This window comes from Lutra lutra, chromosome 4 (assembly GCF_902655055.1).
Source record: "Lutra lutra chromosome 4, mLutLut1.2, whole genome shotgun sequence".
NCBI classification, from domain to species: Eukaryota; Metazoa; Chordata; class Mammalia; order Carnivora; family Mustelidae; genus Lutra; species Lutra lutra.
This window is the reverse complement of record NC_062281.1, coordinates 104,035,339-104,054,274: the sequence shown is the minus strand read 5'-3', so window position 1 is coordinate 104,054,274 and position 18,936 is coordinate 104,035,339. Positions and strand designations below refer to the sequence as shown.

The 18,936-nt window shown below is 35.9% G+C and overlaps 1 protein-coding gene across 2 annotated transcripts in view; it reads left to right on the top strand.

Annotated features, from left to right (window-relative positions):
* Nucleotides 1–18,936, top strand: part of STXBP3 (syntaxin binding protein 3) — a 56,151-nt gene that overhangs the window by 18,716 nt on the left and 18,499 nt on the right. For both annotated transcript variants that reach the window (XM_047726488.1, XM_047726487.1), the window contains exons 5-9: nt 2,640–2,718; nt 4,040–4,140; nt 10,645–10,799; nt 14,254–14,344; nt 16,974–17,098. In XM_047726488.1, the coding sequence (XP_047582444.1) occupies nt 2,640–2,718; nt 4,040–4,140; nt 10,645–10,799; nt 14,254–14,344; nt 16,974–17,098 (551 nt within the window). The remainder of the gene's footprint in view (nt 1–2,639; nt 2,719–4,039; nt 4,141–10,644; nt 10,800–14,253; nt 14,345–16,973; nt 17,099–18,936) is intronic.

The following is an 18,936-nucleotide window of genomic DNA, read 5'->3' as shown; positions in this document are numbered from 1 at the left end:
AATCTTGGATTACTCCTTTATCTTAGTGATTTCTCTATGGCATACATTTATTTATACATATGCACACATGTATATATGCATATAATCGTGTATGTAAATAAATTTTTTATGTCAAAGGAATATCTCAGTTTATGATCAGTGATTGAGCTCATACCTAAAGCCAAACTTTTAGATCTAAGTAAATACCAGATTCCTTTTTCTCTGCAACATCTGAGAATGAATTTTCCAGTACGTCCTTTGGGTTATTCCAACTCAGAATGTTACATTAGCAATTCCAGTTTCATTTCTTCTGATTCTGTTAGACAGCAGGAAGGAAAACCAGATATTCACTGTTTAGTCTCTGCATATTGGTTACTGGTGTTTTTTCTTTTTTTAAAGATTCATGTATTTATTTTAGAGAGAGAGAGAGTGAGAAGGAGGGGCAGAGGGAGAGGGAGAGAGAAACTCAAGCAGATTTTGCACTGAACAGGGAACCTGATGTGAGGCTTGACTTTAGGACCCTGAGATCACAACCTGAGCCAAAACCAAGAGTTATGCTTAACTGACTGAGCCACCCAGGTGCCCCTGGCTGCTAGTAGGTTTTAGTGACATTTTATATCCTAACGCTAATTCTTAGCATTAACAGATAATTGTATGGAAGACTATGTGGCCATTGGAAATGAGATTTCTAGGAAATTTTAGTGCTTTAGGTAATTGTTCATTTTTATTGTTAAGTGACAGAAAGGGGATATAAAATTGTGTATTTAGTAAAGGAGCAGAGGACTCAGAGAAAATGATACCTGAATGTGGCTCTTTTTTCTACTATAACCAACTCCAGTTTCTGTTTCAGTGTTTAGTCAGTTACTGTGTCCTATAGCCATGTGGGTACCAGTGAGAGCTTAGGCTCATTGGGCACTAGTGGAGAAACCTAGTGAGAGACTTCCTTCCTCAGTGGCTAGGTGAGCCCCTGGAGACCAGCATCAGAGTATTCCCAACCAGGGGTCATAAAATAACAGATTTCAGAAGAGTTTGGCTCTTAAGAGATTTTCTGGACCCCAGGGGAAAGGTTGGTTGGTGAAAAAGAGAAGCCCTGGTGGTTTGTTTGCTTATATACCTATAGCCCTCAAGAGGGGAAATCTTTTTGCCTTCCTCCTTTTGTGGAACTGCCTTTATTTAGAATTCTCCAACAATCAAACTAAGCCTCCAGTGAACTGACAAAGGAAAGCACTGACACATCTAAGTGGGTCAAGCTGTCAGAGAGAAGTTCAGTAAGAATGAAGAGAATACACACCTTACAAAATATAGCTGCTTGGAGAGAAGAATGATGACCTGAACAGAAAAATAATACGCATAAGGAGAGTTTAGTATAGCATATAAAAAACTTCCTGAAGTTCGGGGCGCCTGGGTGGCTCAGTGGGTTAAGCTGCTGCCTTCGGTTCAGTTCATGATCTCAGGGTCCTGGGATTGAGCCCCGCATCAGGCTCTCTGCTCAGCAGGGAGCCTGCTTCCTCCTCTCTCTCTGCCTGCCTCTCTGCCTGCTTGTGATCTCTCTCTGTCAAATAAATAAATAAAATCTTTAAAAATAAATAAATAAAATTAAAAAACAAAAACAAAAACAAAAACTTCCTGAAGTTCAAAAATGTGATTTCTCAGTTAGTTAATTGCAGAAAAGAATAATTATCATTGAAATTTGAATTAGTAGCCTAGAAGATCAAAATGGAACATCTCGGGGCGCCTGGGTGGCTCAGTGGGTTAAGCCGCTGCCTTCGGCTCAGGTCATGATCCCAGGTCCTGGGTTCGAGCCCCACATCGGGCTTTCTGCTCAGCGGGAAGCCTGCTTCCTCCTCTCTCTCTGCCTGCCTCTCTGCCTACTTGTGATTTCTCTCTGTCAAATAAATAAATAAAATCTTTAAAAAAAAAAAAATGGAACATCTCAGCAGAAAAAAAAAAGTCATGGAAATTATGGGGGAAAGATAAGAGACTTGCTGGATAGAGCCATGAGATCTAACAGAAATAGTTCTAGGACTTCCAGAAGGAGGTAACGGAACAGATGGAGGAGAGAGCATTAAATTCTAAATTCTTCATTTTTGCTGCCAAACCATTGTATCTTTAAAACTACCAACACTAAAAAAAATTAAATAAATAAGTAAAATTATCAGCACTGAGGCATGTAAGAACTACCAGATTGTATTACCTGCCATTCCTTCTCCTTGCAATCATTTCCCAACCTCTGGGTCTTTCATTATCCCTTGACAATTTTACTCCTAGCTCACTGTTAACTCTCTTCAGCTCCACTTCAGTCATAGCCAGTGACTTCATTATCTTGGTAGATAACCTTTCTATGTTCATTGGCTTCTCAACTCCTTGATTTGTTACCTTCTAATCTTATGTGTGGGTTTAGCTTCCCTTTCACTGATTTGTTCCTGGATCTTCTCATTGCCGAAACAGTACTCTGTTCATAACATATTACCTTACTACTTAGGTTTTTCACTATTACTGGCTAGACAAAATAGCATTTAAAAAAAATCAGTTTATAAAGTAAACTTTTGGAAAGTTAAGATTTTGTTTTATTATAAAAAAGAATCTTGGTTATTTCAAACACCTAGCATATTTAATTTAGTATTTGATTATATGTATATTAACATCTAACCTTTTTTAAGTCTGTAGACTGTTTTTTACGTGATTTTGCAAGTAAATCTGAGAACAAATACAAAGCAGCATATATATACTTCACTGACTGTAAGTAGCTTTGTATAAGTATTATTTCATTGTTTAAAATCTATCAATTATTAGTTATTTCTTATAATACTATTATAATACTATGATTTTCTATTTATTGGCTTATTCTAATTAGGTTAGAAAGAATCTAAAGATATAAGATCATATTCTAATTCATTTAAGGTGATAGAAAATTAAATTCTGAATTAGCCATGTTTTGCTGGTATACAGTGGTAGGGGGTTGGTGGTGAAGGCCATACCCCAAATTTTATGCTGATGATAGGATAAAATTTTTTTAATTAAAGTTTTAATTGGGTATTTGATTATATAATCAAAAATAAGACCCTTTGGGAGAATACTGAGGAAATTGCCATCTGTTTGGCAAATATTAATGGAGAGAATCTGTCACATTTCTCTTACTATGCCATATGTTCAAATAGAAAGCAGCTAAATTAAAGAATCACAGAGAAGTCTAGAAACACATATAATTCTGCTTTATGTTATACCTTACATAATAAAACTGCAAAATGAAAGTGCCATTCATCTAAGTGCAGCCTTGGTCTGTGCTATTAGAGATTCATCATTTTAAATAGTATATTGTTTTTCCTGTAAGTAATTATTTATTTTATGCCTGTAGTAGTTTTCATTTTAAAAGTATCATGCCATCCTATTTATCTTTTAAATAATTTTATTATACAGAAATTCGTGTTTATGGAATTGATAAAATTTAATGAATGTGAAGCCTCTTAACTTAAGGAAACTTAAGGCTAAAGAATATAATGTTGAAAGACTCTAGAACCCAGTGGTTATGTTCCAACCTAGATTAAAGGTGGGTCTGGGAGGAATAGACTCTAAGGTCCAGAATTTATTAGTCTCAGGATTTCCTGACATTAGAGAAGTTCTTGTAATACATACAAGGAAAAAAACTAACAATTTGTGTGGTATGGTTGCACTTAGTGGCAGATTTAGAAAAGTAGTATAAATTCCTAAGAAGTTCTGAAAGTCCTGTAAAAGTTTATTAAGTCGTGGGTTTGGACCTGATTTTCTGTCCTGATAATTTTAGTTTACTGTGTAAACAGCAGTTTAAGGAAATAATCTTAGCTTATGGTGCCTATGAATGGAGAAAATGGAATTTCTATTACTGCCCTCTTGGCTAGAATATCTGCTCTGTAAAGGGAAGAAGAATATTTACATATTATCTCATCCTCATAGTAAATTACTTTGTAAAAGTCACTAATTTATATGTAAAAAATAAATATTCTTGGATGTTGAAATGATTTATTCAAAAGAGTAAAAATTTAGATGGAGTTACATGTTTTGATTTTTTTTTTCTCTCTCTCAGTTTGCCCTGATAGTCTCTTTAACAAAATTAAAGCTTCTTGTTCCAAGTCAATAAGAAGATGTAAAGAAATAAATATTTCCTTCATTCCACTTGAGTCTCAGGTACTTTCTCTTTTTATTTTTAATTTTAGTTCATAATAGACTTTATTATATGTATTTGGTGATTTTGAACAATCCACAAATAATCATTTCTCATGATAGGGGAAAGGAGATGAGCATAAATTGGAAGAGAACATGAAAGTGGAGCTTAAATTTCAAGACTGTTGCTAAGTGCTGTGTATGTCAAGTTTTACGGCACTGTTAGATTATGAAATCAAAAGATTTTGAGAGGTCTATGTTAGATGACTCGAAATCATTTTAGCTTCTGTGACTGTGATATTAAAACAAATGTTCTTCAGTAAATATTTTCTATAGCATTATAGAGATTATCTTAATTTATGAAATTTTTAATTTTTTTAAATTTTAATTTTTAAAGTTCATTTTGACTTTGGAATAGTTATAAGCCTTCAATTAATAATAATGGTGATAGGAAATACCTATATCATATTCTCCATGTGCCAGACTCTTTCCTAAATGTTTTCCATAAATATATTCATGTAAATTCTCATAATAGTTCTATGAATAGATAGTAATCCTATCTTCATTTTAAAGATGGGGAAATCAAAAAAGTTAAGTAACTTGCCCCAAATCAAACAGCTAGTACATTGCTCAGCTCTGTTGTGCTCTGTTCTCTGTATTTGGATTCTAGCATTTCATAGAATTGTAATAGCTCTCTGTTGTTTGGAACTATAAGGTCAATATATTAAGAGACAGGAAGGTCCTAGAAAAGGGTTTTTTCCTTTAAGCTGTTGCTGTTTTGGGCAAAGAAAAATTAAAATCCAAATCATAAAATTTTAAGATACCTGTTTAACATTAGACTGTTTCCAAAGGTTACCTTAGACCTGTTCCTTTGAATGTGATATGTAAGGTTAATGTAGGGTGTGGGATATAAATGGTAATATGAGAAATATTACAAGCATATCCAGAGCATCTGCTGTACAGATGGTAAATACAGTTTTAGTCTCAGAATTCATTAAAATTCTGCAGTTGCTGTATTTGAAGGAGAGATTTGTGTAGCTTTCTGACCAATTTGATTGTTGATGGAAATAAATTGTCTTTGTCTATATAGAGAAATCTCAGAATTTTCTTACTGGTCTTTGCAAAATGTTGTAATTATTTAAGGTCCTGTCTGCTTTTTTTCCCCTTATCAAGTTTTGCCTTTATTTCCTTGATAAATATCTTCAGAGGGTTTACTGAGTAAATTTAACTGCTATGGAGAAATTATAGTGAAAATATTTTGAACTCTTGTTCATTTATGAGTGAAGATATAAATGAAATACAACTCAGTGGTTTGAGCTATGAGTGTAGGCATATATGAACATTTATCAAGATCATGTGCAGTGGACATCATCTGCTAGTTGCCAAGTGGTTTGCTCTACTGGGCATGGTATATGTCCTACATGCACCCGAGTGCTATAAAAGAAATCCAAAGAATTTATACATCTTCAAAATGATATCAATTAAGATCAGGTTTAACTGCATATAATAGAAAAATTTATTTTCAGTAGCTTAAACAAGATAGAAATTTATTTTTTCCTAATGTAAAAGAAGTCAGGAAATGGGTTATGTATGGCTGGTATGCTGGCTCTACAGAATTGTCAGGGGCCTACTCTAGGCATGACCCTCATGATCCAAGGTAACTGTAGAATCATTTCATCTTTATTTGAGGAAGCAAGGTGAAAGAGAGAAAGAAGGAAATATATAGATTTCATTTATGTCTTGTTGACTAAAATTTAGTCATGTGGGTATACTTAAGTGTATAAATGTAGTCTTTTATGTAGGCATATGTAGGTGCTTCCTCCAAAGAATTGGTATGGTTACTGAAAATGAAGGGAAGAGTGGTTTTGGGGGAGGCAGCTCACAGTCTACCACAAGAGAAGAGAGATTAATTCATACTAGGAGAATGAGAAAATATTTAATGAATGAATAGAATTTCATAAGGTAGTAATGAAGGAGGAAAGAAGAGGAAAGTGAAAATAGCCTGAATGCAAAGTTATAGAAGCAGAAAAGTGCAGGGAAAACAGCAGAAGTACAGATTATAAGGAGTGAAGATACGATAGATAAGTCTATCGTTATAGGTAGGTTGGGACTGTGTTGTAGGAGGCTCCAGGTCCCACCGAGAATAGTGGTGGAAAATGCACTGATACAGAAGACCATGGAACTGGTCCTAATGTCTTTAAGGAAAAGTACAAGTCAGGAAATCACTGGGGAGAGATTGTCAAAATCACATACACTAGTGCTCCAAAGAAAAGCTGGACATTAAGCACATTTAGAGGTTGCATGGAGAGGAAGGAGGTTGATTCACTCTTGAATTTGAGTTAGAGATTAAAGAAACCTCTCTCTTTCCCTCTCAGAGGGTTTAAGATAATTAGTGCTATCACATACACATTAAAGCAATTAGATGGAAAGCATTCAATAATATAGGGGAGTTTGATTACAGTGGACCTTAGGGAGTACAAAGAGTCTGGTGTAGTTAGTATAGAGGGTACTAGATGGTGTCTACGTAGAAATAGAGCTAAGCCATTATAGATTAGCAAGAAAAATAGATAGAGATGGAGAGAGTCTTTATTTAAGGAGCTGATTATGGGTCATAAGGTTGAAGAAAGTATTTGATAATAGTGTAAAGGAACATGTAATGGTGGTGATGGAAAGTGGAGAAGAGGAAGAAAATGGAAAAAATGTGAGGGTAGAATGAAAACCAACTCCAAATTTCTCTTGGGTTCATTGGAATATTAGGTAGCTTAGATTAATTTAAACTGTGGTAACAGCTCCTTAAATCTCAGTATATTAACAACAATCAAGTTTATTTCTCATTCATGTTATTGTCCATTGTGGTTTGCCTGGGGCTTTGCTCTGTATATCTTCATTCCACCATTGAGGCTGAAGGAACAGCACTTGTCTGGGACGTGGCAGAGGGAAAAGAGAAATGATGGAGTCACACAGTGGCTTCCCTCACCCATGTATTCAGAATGACTTTTTTTTTTTTTAAAGATTTTATTTATTTATTTGACAGATAGAGATCACAAGTAGGCAGAGAGGCAGGCAGAGAGAGAGGAGGAGGCAGGTTCCCTGCTGAGCAGAGAGCCCGATGTGGGGCTCGATCCCAGGACACTGGGACCATGACCTGAGCCGAAGGCAGAGGCTTTAACCCACTGAGCCACCCAGGCGCCCCTGCAGAATGACTTTTAAAGCTTTTGAGGGAGAGTAGCACATGTCACTTCTATTCATATTACAATGACCATAGCCAAGGCTGACTTCAGTGAGTGAGAGGCCCTTTAGGAAAGGGCAGTATTTTTTGTTTGTTAAGAGAGATAGATAGAGAGCAGGGGTGTTGGGGTGGGAGAGGGAGAGAATCTGAAGGAGGCTCTACACCCAGTGCAGAGCCCAACCCAGGGCTTGATCTCACAACCCTGAGATCATGACCTGAGCCAAATCAAGTCGAACTCTTAATTGATTGAGCTACCCAGGTACCCCAGGCCAGTAAGAGTTTTTTTTTAATTACTATATAATGTATTATTTGTTTTGGGGGCACAGGTCTGTCATTCATCAGTCTTACACAATTCACAGTGCTCACCATAGCACATACCCTCCCCAGTGTCCATCATCCAGCCACCCCACCCCCCTACCGCCCTCCACTCTACACACAGTTTGTTTCCAGAGATTGAGAGTCTGGGTTGTTGGGGAGAGGGGATTGGGGAGAGGGTGGTTGGCTTATGGACACTGGGGAAGGTGTGTGCTGTGGCGAGTGCTGTGCAGTGTGTAAACCTGGCGATTCCCAGACCTATACCCCTGGGGCTAATAATACATATATGTTAATAAAAAATTTAAATTTTTTTTTTTTTTTAAAAAGAGCCTCTTACAGTTTGTCTCCCTCTCTGGTTTCATCTTGTTTCACTTTTTACTCTCTTCCCCTATGATCCTCTGCCTCGTTTCTCAAAATCCACATATCAGGGGGATCATATATAATTATCTTTCTCTGACTGACTTATTTCACTTAGTTTAATTCCCCTCTAGTTCCACCCACATCATTGCAAATGGCAAGGTTTCATTTTTGATGGCTGCATAATATTCCACTGTATCTATATACGATGTCTTTTTTTTTTTAATAAACATATAATATATTTTTATCCCCAGGGGTACAGGTCTGTGAATCGCCAGGTTTACACACTTCACAGCACTCACCATAGCACATACCCTCCCCAATGTCCATAACCCCACCCACCTCTCCAAACCCCCCTCCCCCCATCAACCCTCAGTTTGTTTTGTGAGATTAAGAGTCACTTATGGTTTGTCTCCCTCCCAATCCCATCTTGTTTCATTTACTCTTCTCCTACCCCCTTAATCCCCCATGTTGCATCTCTTCTCCCTCATATCAGGGAGATCATATGATAGTTGTCTTTCTCCGATTGACTTATTTCGCTAAGCATGATACCCTCTAGTTCCATCCACGTCGTCACAAATGGCAAGATTTCATTTCTTTTGATGGCTGCATAGTATTCCATTGTGTATATATACCACATCTTCTTTATCCATTCATCTGTTGATGGACATCTAGGTTCTTTCCATAGTTTGGCTATTGTAGACATTGCTGCTATAAACATTCGGGTGTACGTGCCCCTTCGGATCACTACGTTTGTATCTTTAGGGTAAATACCCAGCAGTGCAATTGCTGGGTCATAGGGTAGTTCTATTTTCAACATTTTGAGGAACCTCCATGCTGTTTTCCAGAGTGGTTGCACCAGCTTGCATTCCCACCAACAGTGTAGGAGGGTTCCCCTTTCTCCGCATACGATGTCTTCTTTATCCATTCATCTGTCTATGGACATCTGGGCTCTTTCCATAATTCGGCTATTGTGGACATTGCTGCTGTAAACACTGGGTTGCACATGCCCCTTCGGATCACTACATTTGTGTCTTTGTGGTAAATACCCAGTAGTGCAATTGCTGGGGCATAAATAGCTCTATTTTCAACTTTTTAAGTTGTCCAGAATGGCTGCACCATCTTGCATTCCCACGAACAGTGTAGGAGGGTTCCCCTTTCTCCATATCCTCCCCAACATCTGTTGTTTCCTGACTTGTTAATTTTAGCCATTCTGACAGGTGTGAGGTGGTATATCATTGTGGTTTTGATTTGTATTTCTCTGATGCCAAGTGATGTTGAGCACTTTTTCATGTGTCTGTTGGCCATTAGATGTCTTCTTTGCAGAAATGTCTGTTCATGTCTTCCCAGGGCAGTAAGTATTTTTGAACAGATATTATCTCCCATTGTGTGATAGTGTACTCTAAGAAGTGCTTTTTGGAGGTTAATACAACAGTCAAGACTTTGAGCAACACAGACAGAAGTGGATTAGCTATGGCTAAATCTCAGTCTACGTTCAGCCTGTTGCTGTTGGTTATGTGTTATGTTCAGAGAAATGAATGTACAGTGAAAAGAAACTTTCACAAGGAGGGTTATTCATAATTCAGTAGTTAACCTATAATATTTATTACATACCTATTTTTACACTCAATATGTTATCCTAGGCTAAGAGGAATTGCTATAAAATATGCTAATATATTTTGTTTAAAAAGAAAAATAAAAATAAGTTTAATAGAAAACTCCCAACCCCAATTAGAGAACTTCTTCTTTTGTACTCTTCAAATAACACGATAATACTAAATCTCTAATCCAGTTCTTTATACATAAGTAAATGCTTTTGTTAGTTGAATGACTGTGTCTTTGAGGTTTCATTGTATCTGTGATTAGACCAATTACTATGTCTGGCACAATACTGTGTTTTTGGAAAATATGTTTCTATTTTAAAGGCATGAAGAGTATAAGCTAAAGAATTGAAGAAACATCTCAATTATGGGAAGGTTCTAGGTTATTCTCTAATAGATTAAGATTTTTTTTTTTTTTAAAGATTTTATTTATTTATTTATTTGACAGGCAGAGATTACAAATAGGCAGAGAGGCAGGCAGAGAGAGAGAGGAGGAAGCAGGCTCCCCGCCAAGCAGAGAGCCCGATGCGGGGCTCGATCCCAGGACCCTGGGATCATGACCCAAGCGGAAGGCAGAGGCCTTAACCCACTGAGCCATCCAGGTGCCCCTAGATTAAGATTTTTAATGTATGTCAAATATATAGACCAGTTTTGTCTTTGTTGTATTTGTGCCAGGTATTAGATTTTTATTTTAGTTTGACTACCTCAGATTCCTTCATCTGTTGCACAGGTAGTGAAAAAACAAACAGTACAATCTATATATGAAACAAGAACTGAAGGAGAGAGGTAGACTAAGGAGAAAATGAGAGAGTGAGAAAAGAAATAAGGATGAAATCAAGAGGACAGAGAGAAAATGAGAGTTGTTTAAGGTAAAGACACAGTGATCTCAGGAAACAGCGTGGTTAGTGCAAGTTATTTCTTTTGATGTCCAAATAATAGCTGCATTTTTCTTGATTGATTTTTTTTTTCATTACATCACCAAATTAACAACAGTTCGACCTTTTTTTTTTTCTCGGCCTAACTTAGGTTTATACTCTTGATGTACCAGATGCATTCTATTACTGTTACAGTCCAGACCCTAGTAATGCAAATGGAAAAGATGCCATTATGGAAGCAATGGCTGAGCAGATAGTTACAGTGTGTGCTACCCTGGATGAAAATCCTGGAGTAAGATATAAAAGGTAAGACACTCAATAGTGTCTGTATATGTTATGCTTTCTACTTGGTCTCCAGTGTAGAGGTAGGTAATGTCTCTGTGCTTATGTTTATTGGTTTGCAGTTTATTGTCCATGGAAAATTATGCTGTATATATAGAAGATTTAAAGTTTAAGGTTGAGGGGTGCCTGGGTGGCTCAGTTGGTTAAGCATCTGCCTTTGGCTCAGGTCATGATCTCCAGGTCCTAGGATCGAGCCCCACATGGGGCTCTCTGCTCAGTGGGAAGCCTGCTTCTCCTCTCCCTCTATCTCCTGATCTGCCTACCTGTGCTCGCTCGCTCTTTCAAATAAAGAAAGAAAATCTTTTTAAAAATTTTTAAAAATAAAGTTTAAGATTGAAATTTCAGAGCAACTTATAGCCTCTGTTACTAAATTTCAGTGCTTAAATTTGGTATGGGAACACCTGGGTGGCTCAGTGGATTAAGCCTCTGCCTTTGGCTCAGGTCATGATCTCAGTGTCCTGGGATCAAGCCCTGCACTGGGCTCTCTGCTCAGCAGGGAGACTGCTTCCCCCTCTTTCTCTGCCTGCCTCTCTGCATACTTGTGATTTCTCTTTCTGTCAAATAAATAAATAAAATCTTTTTAAAGATTATTTTGATATGATTTGCAAATACTTTTTCATGAGTTTAAGGAATGGTTAGAGGAAATGTCTCTATTGCCATGCAGAGAATACAGTCTTAAAATTAATGTTCTATTAAATTTTCACTGAATTTGAATGGCCATATTATCTGAATAGTGGTTTTAGTGTTGAAGTATGTATGTATTTATTTGTCAGAGAGGGAGAGGGAGAGCACAACCAGGGGGAGTGGCAGGCAGAGGGAGAAGCAAGCTCCCCCCTGAGCAAGGAGCCTGAATGTGGGACTTCATCCCAGGACCCTGGGATCATGACCAAGCTGAAGGCAGACACACCAAACCAACTGAATCATCCAAGTGTCCCTCAAAGTATTTATAGTATCTAATTCCAGTGGCCATTTTAAATAGATTACTGTTTTTTTTTTAAGAGATGAAGTTTGATTTTAATACTATGTACCTTTATTTATTTGTTTTTTAAAAATAAAATTTAGTGTAAATTGCATAAATTATATATGTATGACTTGATAAATCATTCCAAAGTGAATATATCCCACTAACTCCACCAAGGTCAAGAAATAGAACATACATGGCATCTCAGAGGTTCTACTCATGATCCCCCTTGATGACCACCCCCTTCCTCCTCCCCAAAGGTCACTGTTATCCTGACTTCTAACATATTTTAGGTTTGCATGATGTCGAACTTGGTGAAAATGGAATCATATGATATTTTTTTGTTTCTGGCCTCTTCGTTCAACATTATGTTCTGAGAGTCATCTGTTTTGTATGTAACCAGCTTGGATTTTAATCTCTGCTAATTGCTAGCTGTGTAGCCCTTTTGCGCTCAGCTTCCTTATCTATGAACTCTGTAAAGCATTCAGAATAGTGAATGGCACCAATAAAATGATAGTAGTAAATATACAATGATACAACTAATAAGCATTGTCACTCGTTTCTCTTTTAGAAGTTTCTTTAATTTAAACATTGACATTGGTCAGGTTAGTTGGCTGAACTGTTCAATTTCAATTTCATGTGATACTTTAAGTTACATTACTCTTAAAAAAATCTGTTAATTACTTAGAAAAATATAACAAATCTCCTTAATTCAGATGCTACCTAATAAGCTCTACTCATACATACATTCAGATATTGAAAACATTCTTTTTCTTTTTTTTTTTTTAATTTAATTTTATTTTTTTGACACAGAGAGAGAAATCACAGGTAGGCAGAGAGGCAGGCAGAGAGAGGGGCGGGGAAGCAGGCTCCCCGATGAGCAGAGAGCCCAAGAGTCTCAGGACCCTGAGACCATGACCTGAGCCGAAGGCAGAGGCTTAACCCACTGAGCCACCCAGGCGCCCCGAAAACATTCTTTATCTTATAGGTGATATACTAATTACATTCTGAACTCCGGGAATAGAGCTAAGTGGTTTATCTTCAGCTAGAGTTCAGTTGCTGTTAAGTTTCTGCTCTTGGTGTTAGCTCTGTTCAGGATGAGTAAATATAACCAATTAATAATTTAAAAGCTCACCAATGGACCTGTCTTGAATTACTGCAATAGTTAAAGAATAATCCAGTTATATCTTATGGATTGTTAAAGTGTAATTCAAACAAAAAATTACTTCCCCCTGAAAACATTTTAAAGCAAAATGTGTAATAAATTATTATATGTAGTTGCTGCTTTATTTATTTTTAAGGTAGTAAACCTAAAGAGTCTTTTAACTCTTTGAATCCCTCACAATGAGACCTTCCGTTTTTGAGGTTGGTGTGCTAGTTGAGGAGACTTTTCCAGCATTTTTCTTGTAGACTCAAAAGCAACACAAATGTAACTGGTCATGAAGATGTAATTTAGACTATGATTTTATCATTTTAGTAGAGAGGGATATAAAAATTTTATGCAAAAGATTATATTTGAAATCTGATTAGATGTTAGAGAACACATTGGGAAATCTCACTGCTAGGAGGAAGGATAATAGGTCAACTAATTTGGGGAGTAATATGCTACTATCTAAAAATGTAAAAAATATATACTTTATGACTCAGCAGTTATACTTTTAGATGTAGAGAAACGTACGTGGAGATTTACTTACAAAGATAATTGTTTCAGTGTTGTTTGAAATAGTATGAAATTGAGAATGACTTAAATGTCTATCTTTAGAGGCACCTGGGTGGCTCAGTGGGTTAAGCCTCTGCCTTCGGCTCAGGTCAAGATCCCAGGGTCCTGGGATCGAGCCCCGCATCAGGCTCTCTGCTTAGCAGGGAGCTGCTTCCCCCTCTCCCTCTCTCTGCCTGCTTCTCTGCCTACTTGTGATCTCTGTCAAATAAATAAAATCTTTTTTTTTTTTAATGTCTATCTTTAAGGGAATGAATGCATGAAATCCAGTATAATTATATGATGGTATAAAATGAATTAATCTGATATATATATGTCAATGTAGATAGCTCTCAAACATATATAGAACATATACTATTAAACATTTATAAAATAGTAAATATATATAACAGCATTGACAGGAAGAATACACACCAAATTCATGATAGTGGTTGCCATTGGGGGTTGGATAGAGGTAGAGGAGAAGCCTAGGAATTGGGAAGGAAATAAAGGGAACTACAATTTTATTTATATTATTTTTTTTACATTAAGAAAATCTTAAGTACATATGATAAGGTCTACATTTGTAAAATCCAGACAAATTGGTATAACATTATATTTGATATATTATTATCTGAACTTCTCTGTTTATAAACTCTTTTAAATTAATAAATTGTGTGGTTTAATTTTAGAATTCAGCTTTATGATATTATAACATTTTGAAAGAAAGATAATTGTTTGAACATTTTTTCCACTTTCAGTAAACCTCTAGATAACGCCAGTAAGCTTGCCCAGCTTGTTGAAAAAAAACTTGAAAACTACTACAAGATTGATGAAAAGAGCCTAATAAAGGTAGGGTATAAAAGGCAATAGTGATTATGCACAAAATCTGTCTTATTTCTTCATAAACAAAAAAAACTAGTGTTCATTTTCCAGTACTGATTTGGGAATCATTAACGTAGATGATAGCTGAAAGCTTAATAGTGTGGTTTTGTGGGGAAGATACGGGTTTTGAAGTAAGCACTTTGTCCAAATCCTGGCTTTGCCATTTAATTCATAGATATGTCACTTTGGTTAAATTATGTAACTTCTTATGTAATTTCCTAAGTTTTTTTATCTGTAAAATGGGGATAATAAGAATACCTTTTTTAAAGTAGAGAGAGGGTTAAATGAGTTATTACTGTTAAAGTTCTCATAATGATGCTTACTACTGAGTAAACAATAAACACAGTTATTACTAGGTCTGACTGCACAAATTATCTACTTTCAGTTGTATTTTCATCTATAAAATGGATGAAATAAATGTATAGCTTGCTTGGTTGGTGTGAAGATTAGGTGAAGTAATGTGTCTGGCACATATAGGAATTTAATAAATGGCAGCAGTTGTTATCTTATGAAGATAATATAATCAGAGACTAAGATTGGGATTTGGAGAATACTGCATTTAGGCTTGGGTTAGAGAATGAAGAGTCTGAGGAGACAGAAGGAGATGGGGCTAGGGGGCTAGGGACCCATATGAAATGAATGGAAGAAATTGTTGCTAAGTTAGAACTAAGAGGAGATGGGCAAGGGAACCACTGATACAGTGTTATTTAATAAGTAGAATGAAAAGAATAATACGTAGCATGTAATGGGAATGTAGGCAGGGGCTTAAACTTTTTCTAACTGGAATCTTGGAATGTACCCCAGAGGAATAGGCTCTTTAGCTTAAAGCGTAAGTACAATATTATAGAAGAGGGATGTTATTGCTTAGATAACCAAATTCTTTGGCAGAGGCATAATGAAAAAGGGAAATTCACAGACAACTGCACTGGAATGAGAGGGTATAAGCTTAGATGTAATGTTAGTTTAGAACTTTAAAAGTTACTAGAGGTCTGGTGAAAGCCATTCTGATTGTAGTTAAGACAGTGGCTCGGTGTATAGCATAGTAATAGTCGGTAAATGTATGTTGAATGAGGGAAGAGATATATGATCAGTATGTTAGTAAATATCCTTTTGTCCTTCATAATTTCAATGGAAAAAAAAAAGACAAAATGCACACACACAAAAAAATTGTCCTTTCTATTTTTCCTTCAAACACTTGATACTTTTCCTTCACTTAAAGATGTGATGAAGTGTCACCTCCTTTCAGAAGCATTTCCTGAATGCTCCTCAGGTCAAATGATACTTCCTTCCACATATTGTCATAACCCCAAGCCTTGATATAACACTTATATTGCACTATCTTTTTCCTGTTTGTGTTTTTGAGGACTTATAACTTAGATATATTGAAGGCTTACTAAGTGCTAGTTACTAAATATATTATGGCGTTATTACATTAAATCTTACAATAATCTTACACAGCAGAGGTTCTGGTTTTATTTTGTTTTACAAATGAGAATACTGAGATACTAACAGGTTAAACAGTTTGTCCAAAGTCTTACAGCAAGATAATGGTCAAGACTGGACTCCTACTTGGATCTGTGTGATTCCAGAGTATGTGCTTTTAACCACTGTACCATACTGGCTCAAGGTTTAAATGAGTAAACAGTTAATTAAACAGTTTTTAAAGGTCTATTTCATGTAATTTACCTGTGTCTCATATATGTAAATAAATAGGAAATGTTTGTCTAATGAGTTGTAGTTATTTATTTTTTTTCTTCTAAGATTTTAATTAAATTCAAGTTAACCTATAGTGTAGTAGTAGTCTCAGGAGCAGAACTTAGTGATTTATCACATGCATGGAGTTGTAGTTACTTCTTACTGCTTTAAATAATAACCCAAAGAATTTATTACTTTCTGAAATGAAGTATCAAAGATACTGATATTAACAATACCTTTCCCAGAACTATTATTCACTATTTAATGATTAGTGATGTTTGTAAATTAATAATAAGACTTTCATTTTGATTTGCCATCTTAGTTGGCATCAGTATAGTCTTTTTAAATAGCATAATAGTTAAGAGCACAGGCATGGAGTGAAACTGACCTGGATTGGAATCTCCATTCTGCCACTTACTAGCTGTGTGATTTGGGCAAGTTACTGAATTTTAAGCTTAATACCCTCATCAAATGCAGATAATACCTGCCTCACAGGGTTGCTATGAGAATTTAATTACTTATTTTTTGCTTAGCACATGTGCTTAGAGTCTTAGTAGTAACAACTGTTCATAATTTCTATCGGTTTTAGTGTTTATGGAGCTGAATTCCTAAGAAAATGAATTTTAGTGCAGGGCAAATGTTACTTTTTTTAAAATGAATTTTCACAATATTGTTTTATTGTATATAGCCCCTTAATCTAATTATGAAAGCTTTTGTTTTTGTAGTCTTGTTTTTTTTCCCTTACTGTGCCACTCCCGATTTTTCTATTTTAATAGAACTTCATATTCTTAAGAATGAGACAGAACTTAGGAAAAGTCTGCTTTTGTTTTCTGAGATATTAACAAGGTGTTCACATAAAGAAATTGAAGTTTCTGAAGATAATTTTATCTTGTTATTCCAGGGTAAAACTCATTCCCAGCTCATAATAATTGATCGTGGCTTTGATCCTGTGTCCACTGTCCTGCATGAACTGACCTTTCAGGCAATGGCATATGATCTACTGCCAATTGAGAATGATACATACAAGCAAGTATAACTTGAAGGGCATATAAAGGGCATATACAAACAGGATATATAGGATTTGAGCATTTAATGATTCGTGTAGGCACCAGAAATCTAAAGCCCCTGTAACTTTGATATTCAGAAACTTTATCATTCTCTTACCCTGTAATCAGAACATATTAAAAATATCTGGACCTTATAAGTTAATGGGTAATTTGACTGCTTTGAAGCTTTTTTGGTGTAGTTGCTTCCTTAACTATGTGTATAACAAAGCTACATTTAAACAAGTAGAATTTGGACTTTTTGCTTATGTTAAGAGTAAATACCAGGCCAACTACTATATATTTATTGAAGTGGAAACCATATTCAAACTTTTTAGGCCATAATTATTCCAGATCGCACACAAAAAAGTATCTGTGTGTATGTCTTGTCACTATAATGTATTTAAGAAGATTAGAAGACTAGAAAACTGAATAGGTTTACTATTGAGAATAAGCATAATGTTACTAATTTGGTACCTGTTAACTCTGGTATAAGCATATTTACTTTAAAAATAATGCCAAATAGCTAAATGAAAAGTGATATAGCTTTTCTATCAGGGAACCATTTTACTGTATTATTGTGAATCATTATGAGCGTATACAGGTGTACATGTATGTTTATATTTACAGGTTGATATCGTAATCTCTAAGTCCAAATTGGCATTTTTCATCTACGATTTACTGTTTAAGCAGAGTGGTAAAAAGGAAACTTAGTTTTCTGAAATTTTATGTTCAAATTAACTTAGTAATTTTAATTAAAAAAATCTTTTTTCTACTGTATGTATTGTATTTATGTATTTTCTATTGTATGTTTATTTGCATTCTGGTCAAATCCTGGCTTCTGAATTTTTCTCTGTAATTTATATTAATGACTAGTGACATGGAGAAATCAGTATTACAATTTTTCTAATACAAAAATAGTTTCAAGCAGTTTATTCAGAATTTTCAGAAGAGATACTGTTTACCTCTCTTGTCCTTTAGGTTTCTAGACCTGCATTGCTCAAGAGATTTAGAAAAGTATTGAACTAGAAAAGGAAAAAAAAAATTAAACTGATGGACACTTAATAAGTTTCTCCCTTACTCTTAAAATAATTAAACCTTGCTTTCCTTGCCAGCAAACCTAGGGAAATAATTTTTTTTTTTTTTCTTTTTAAGTAGACTCCATGCCCAGCACAGAGCCATTGCAATGAGTGGCTTAAAGGGAGATTAATATTTTATTTAATTACTTATTTTAGGGAGGGAGGGGCAAAAAGAGGGAGAGACTCTTAAACAGCTTCCATACCCAGCACAGCCCCCAACATGGGACTTGATCTGACCTGAACCAAAATCAAGAATTTTGGACATTTTAATGGACTGAGCCATCCAGGTGCCCTGAGAGATAAATATATATATATATATATATATATATATATTTTTTTTTTTTTAAGATTTTATTTATTTATTTGACAGACAGAGATCACAAGTAGGCAGAGAAGCAGGCAGAGAGAGAGGAGGAAGCAGGCTCCCTGCTGAGCAGAGAGCCTGATGCGGGGCTCGATCCCAGGACCCTGGGATCATGACCTGAGCCCAAGGCAGAGGCTTTAACCCACTGAGCCACCCAGGCGCCCCTGTATTTATTTATTTGACAGAGAGAGAGACACAGTGAGACGGGGAACACAAGCAGGGGAGTGGGAGAGGGAGAAGCAGGCTTCCCGCTAAGCAAGGAGCCTGATGCGGGGCTTGATGCTGGGCCCTGGGATCATGACCTGAGCTGAAGGCAGATACTTTACTTTAATGACTAAGCCACCCAGGCACAGCCGAGAGAGATAAATATTTTGTCCA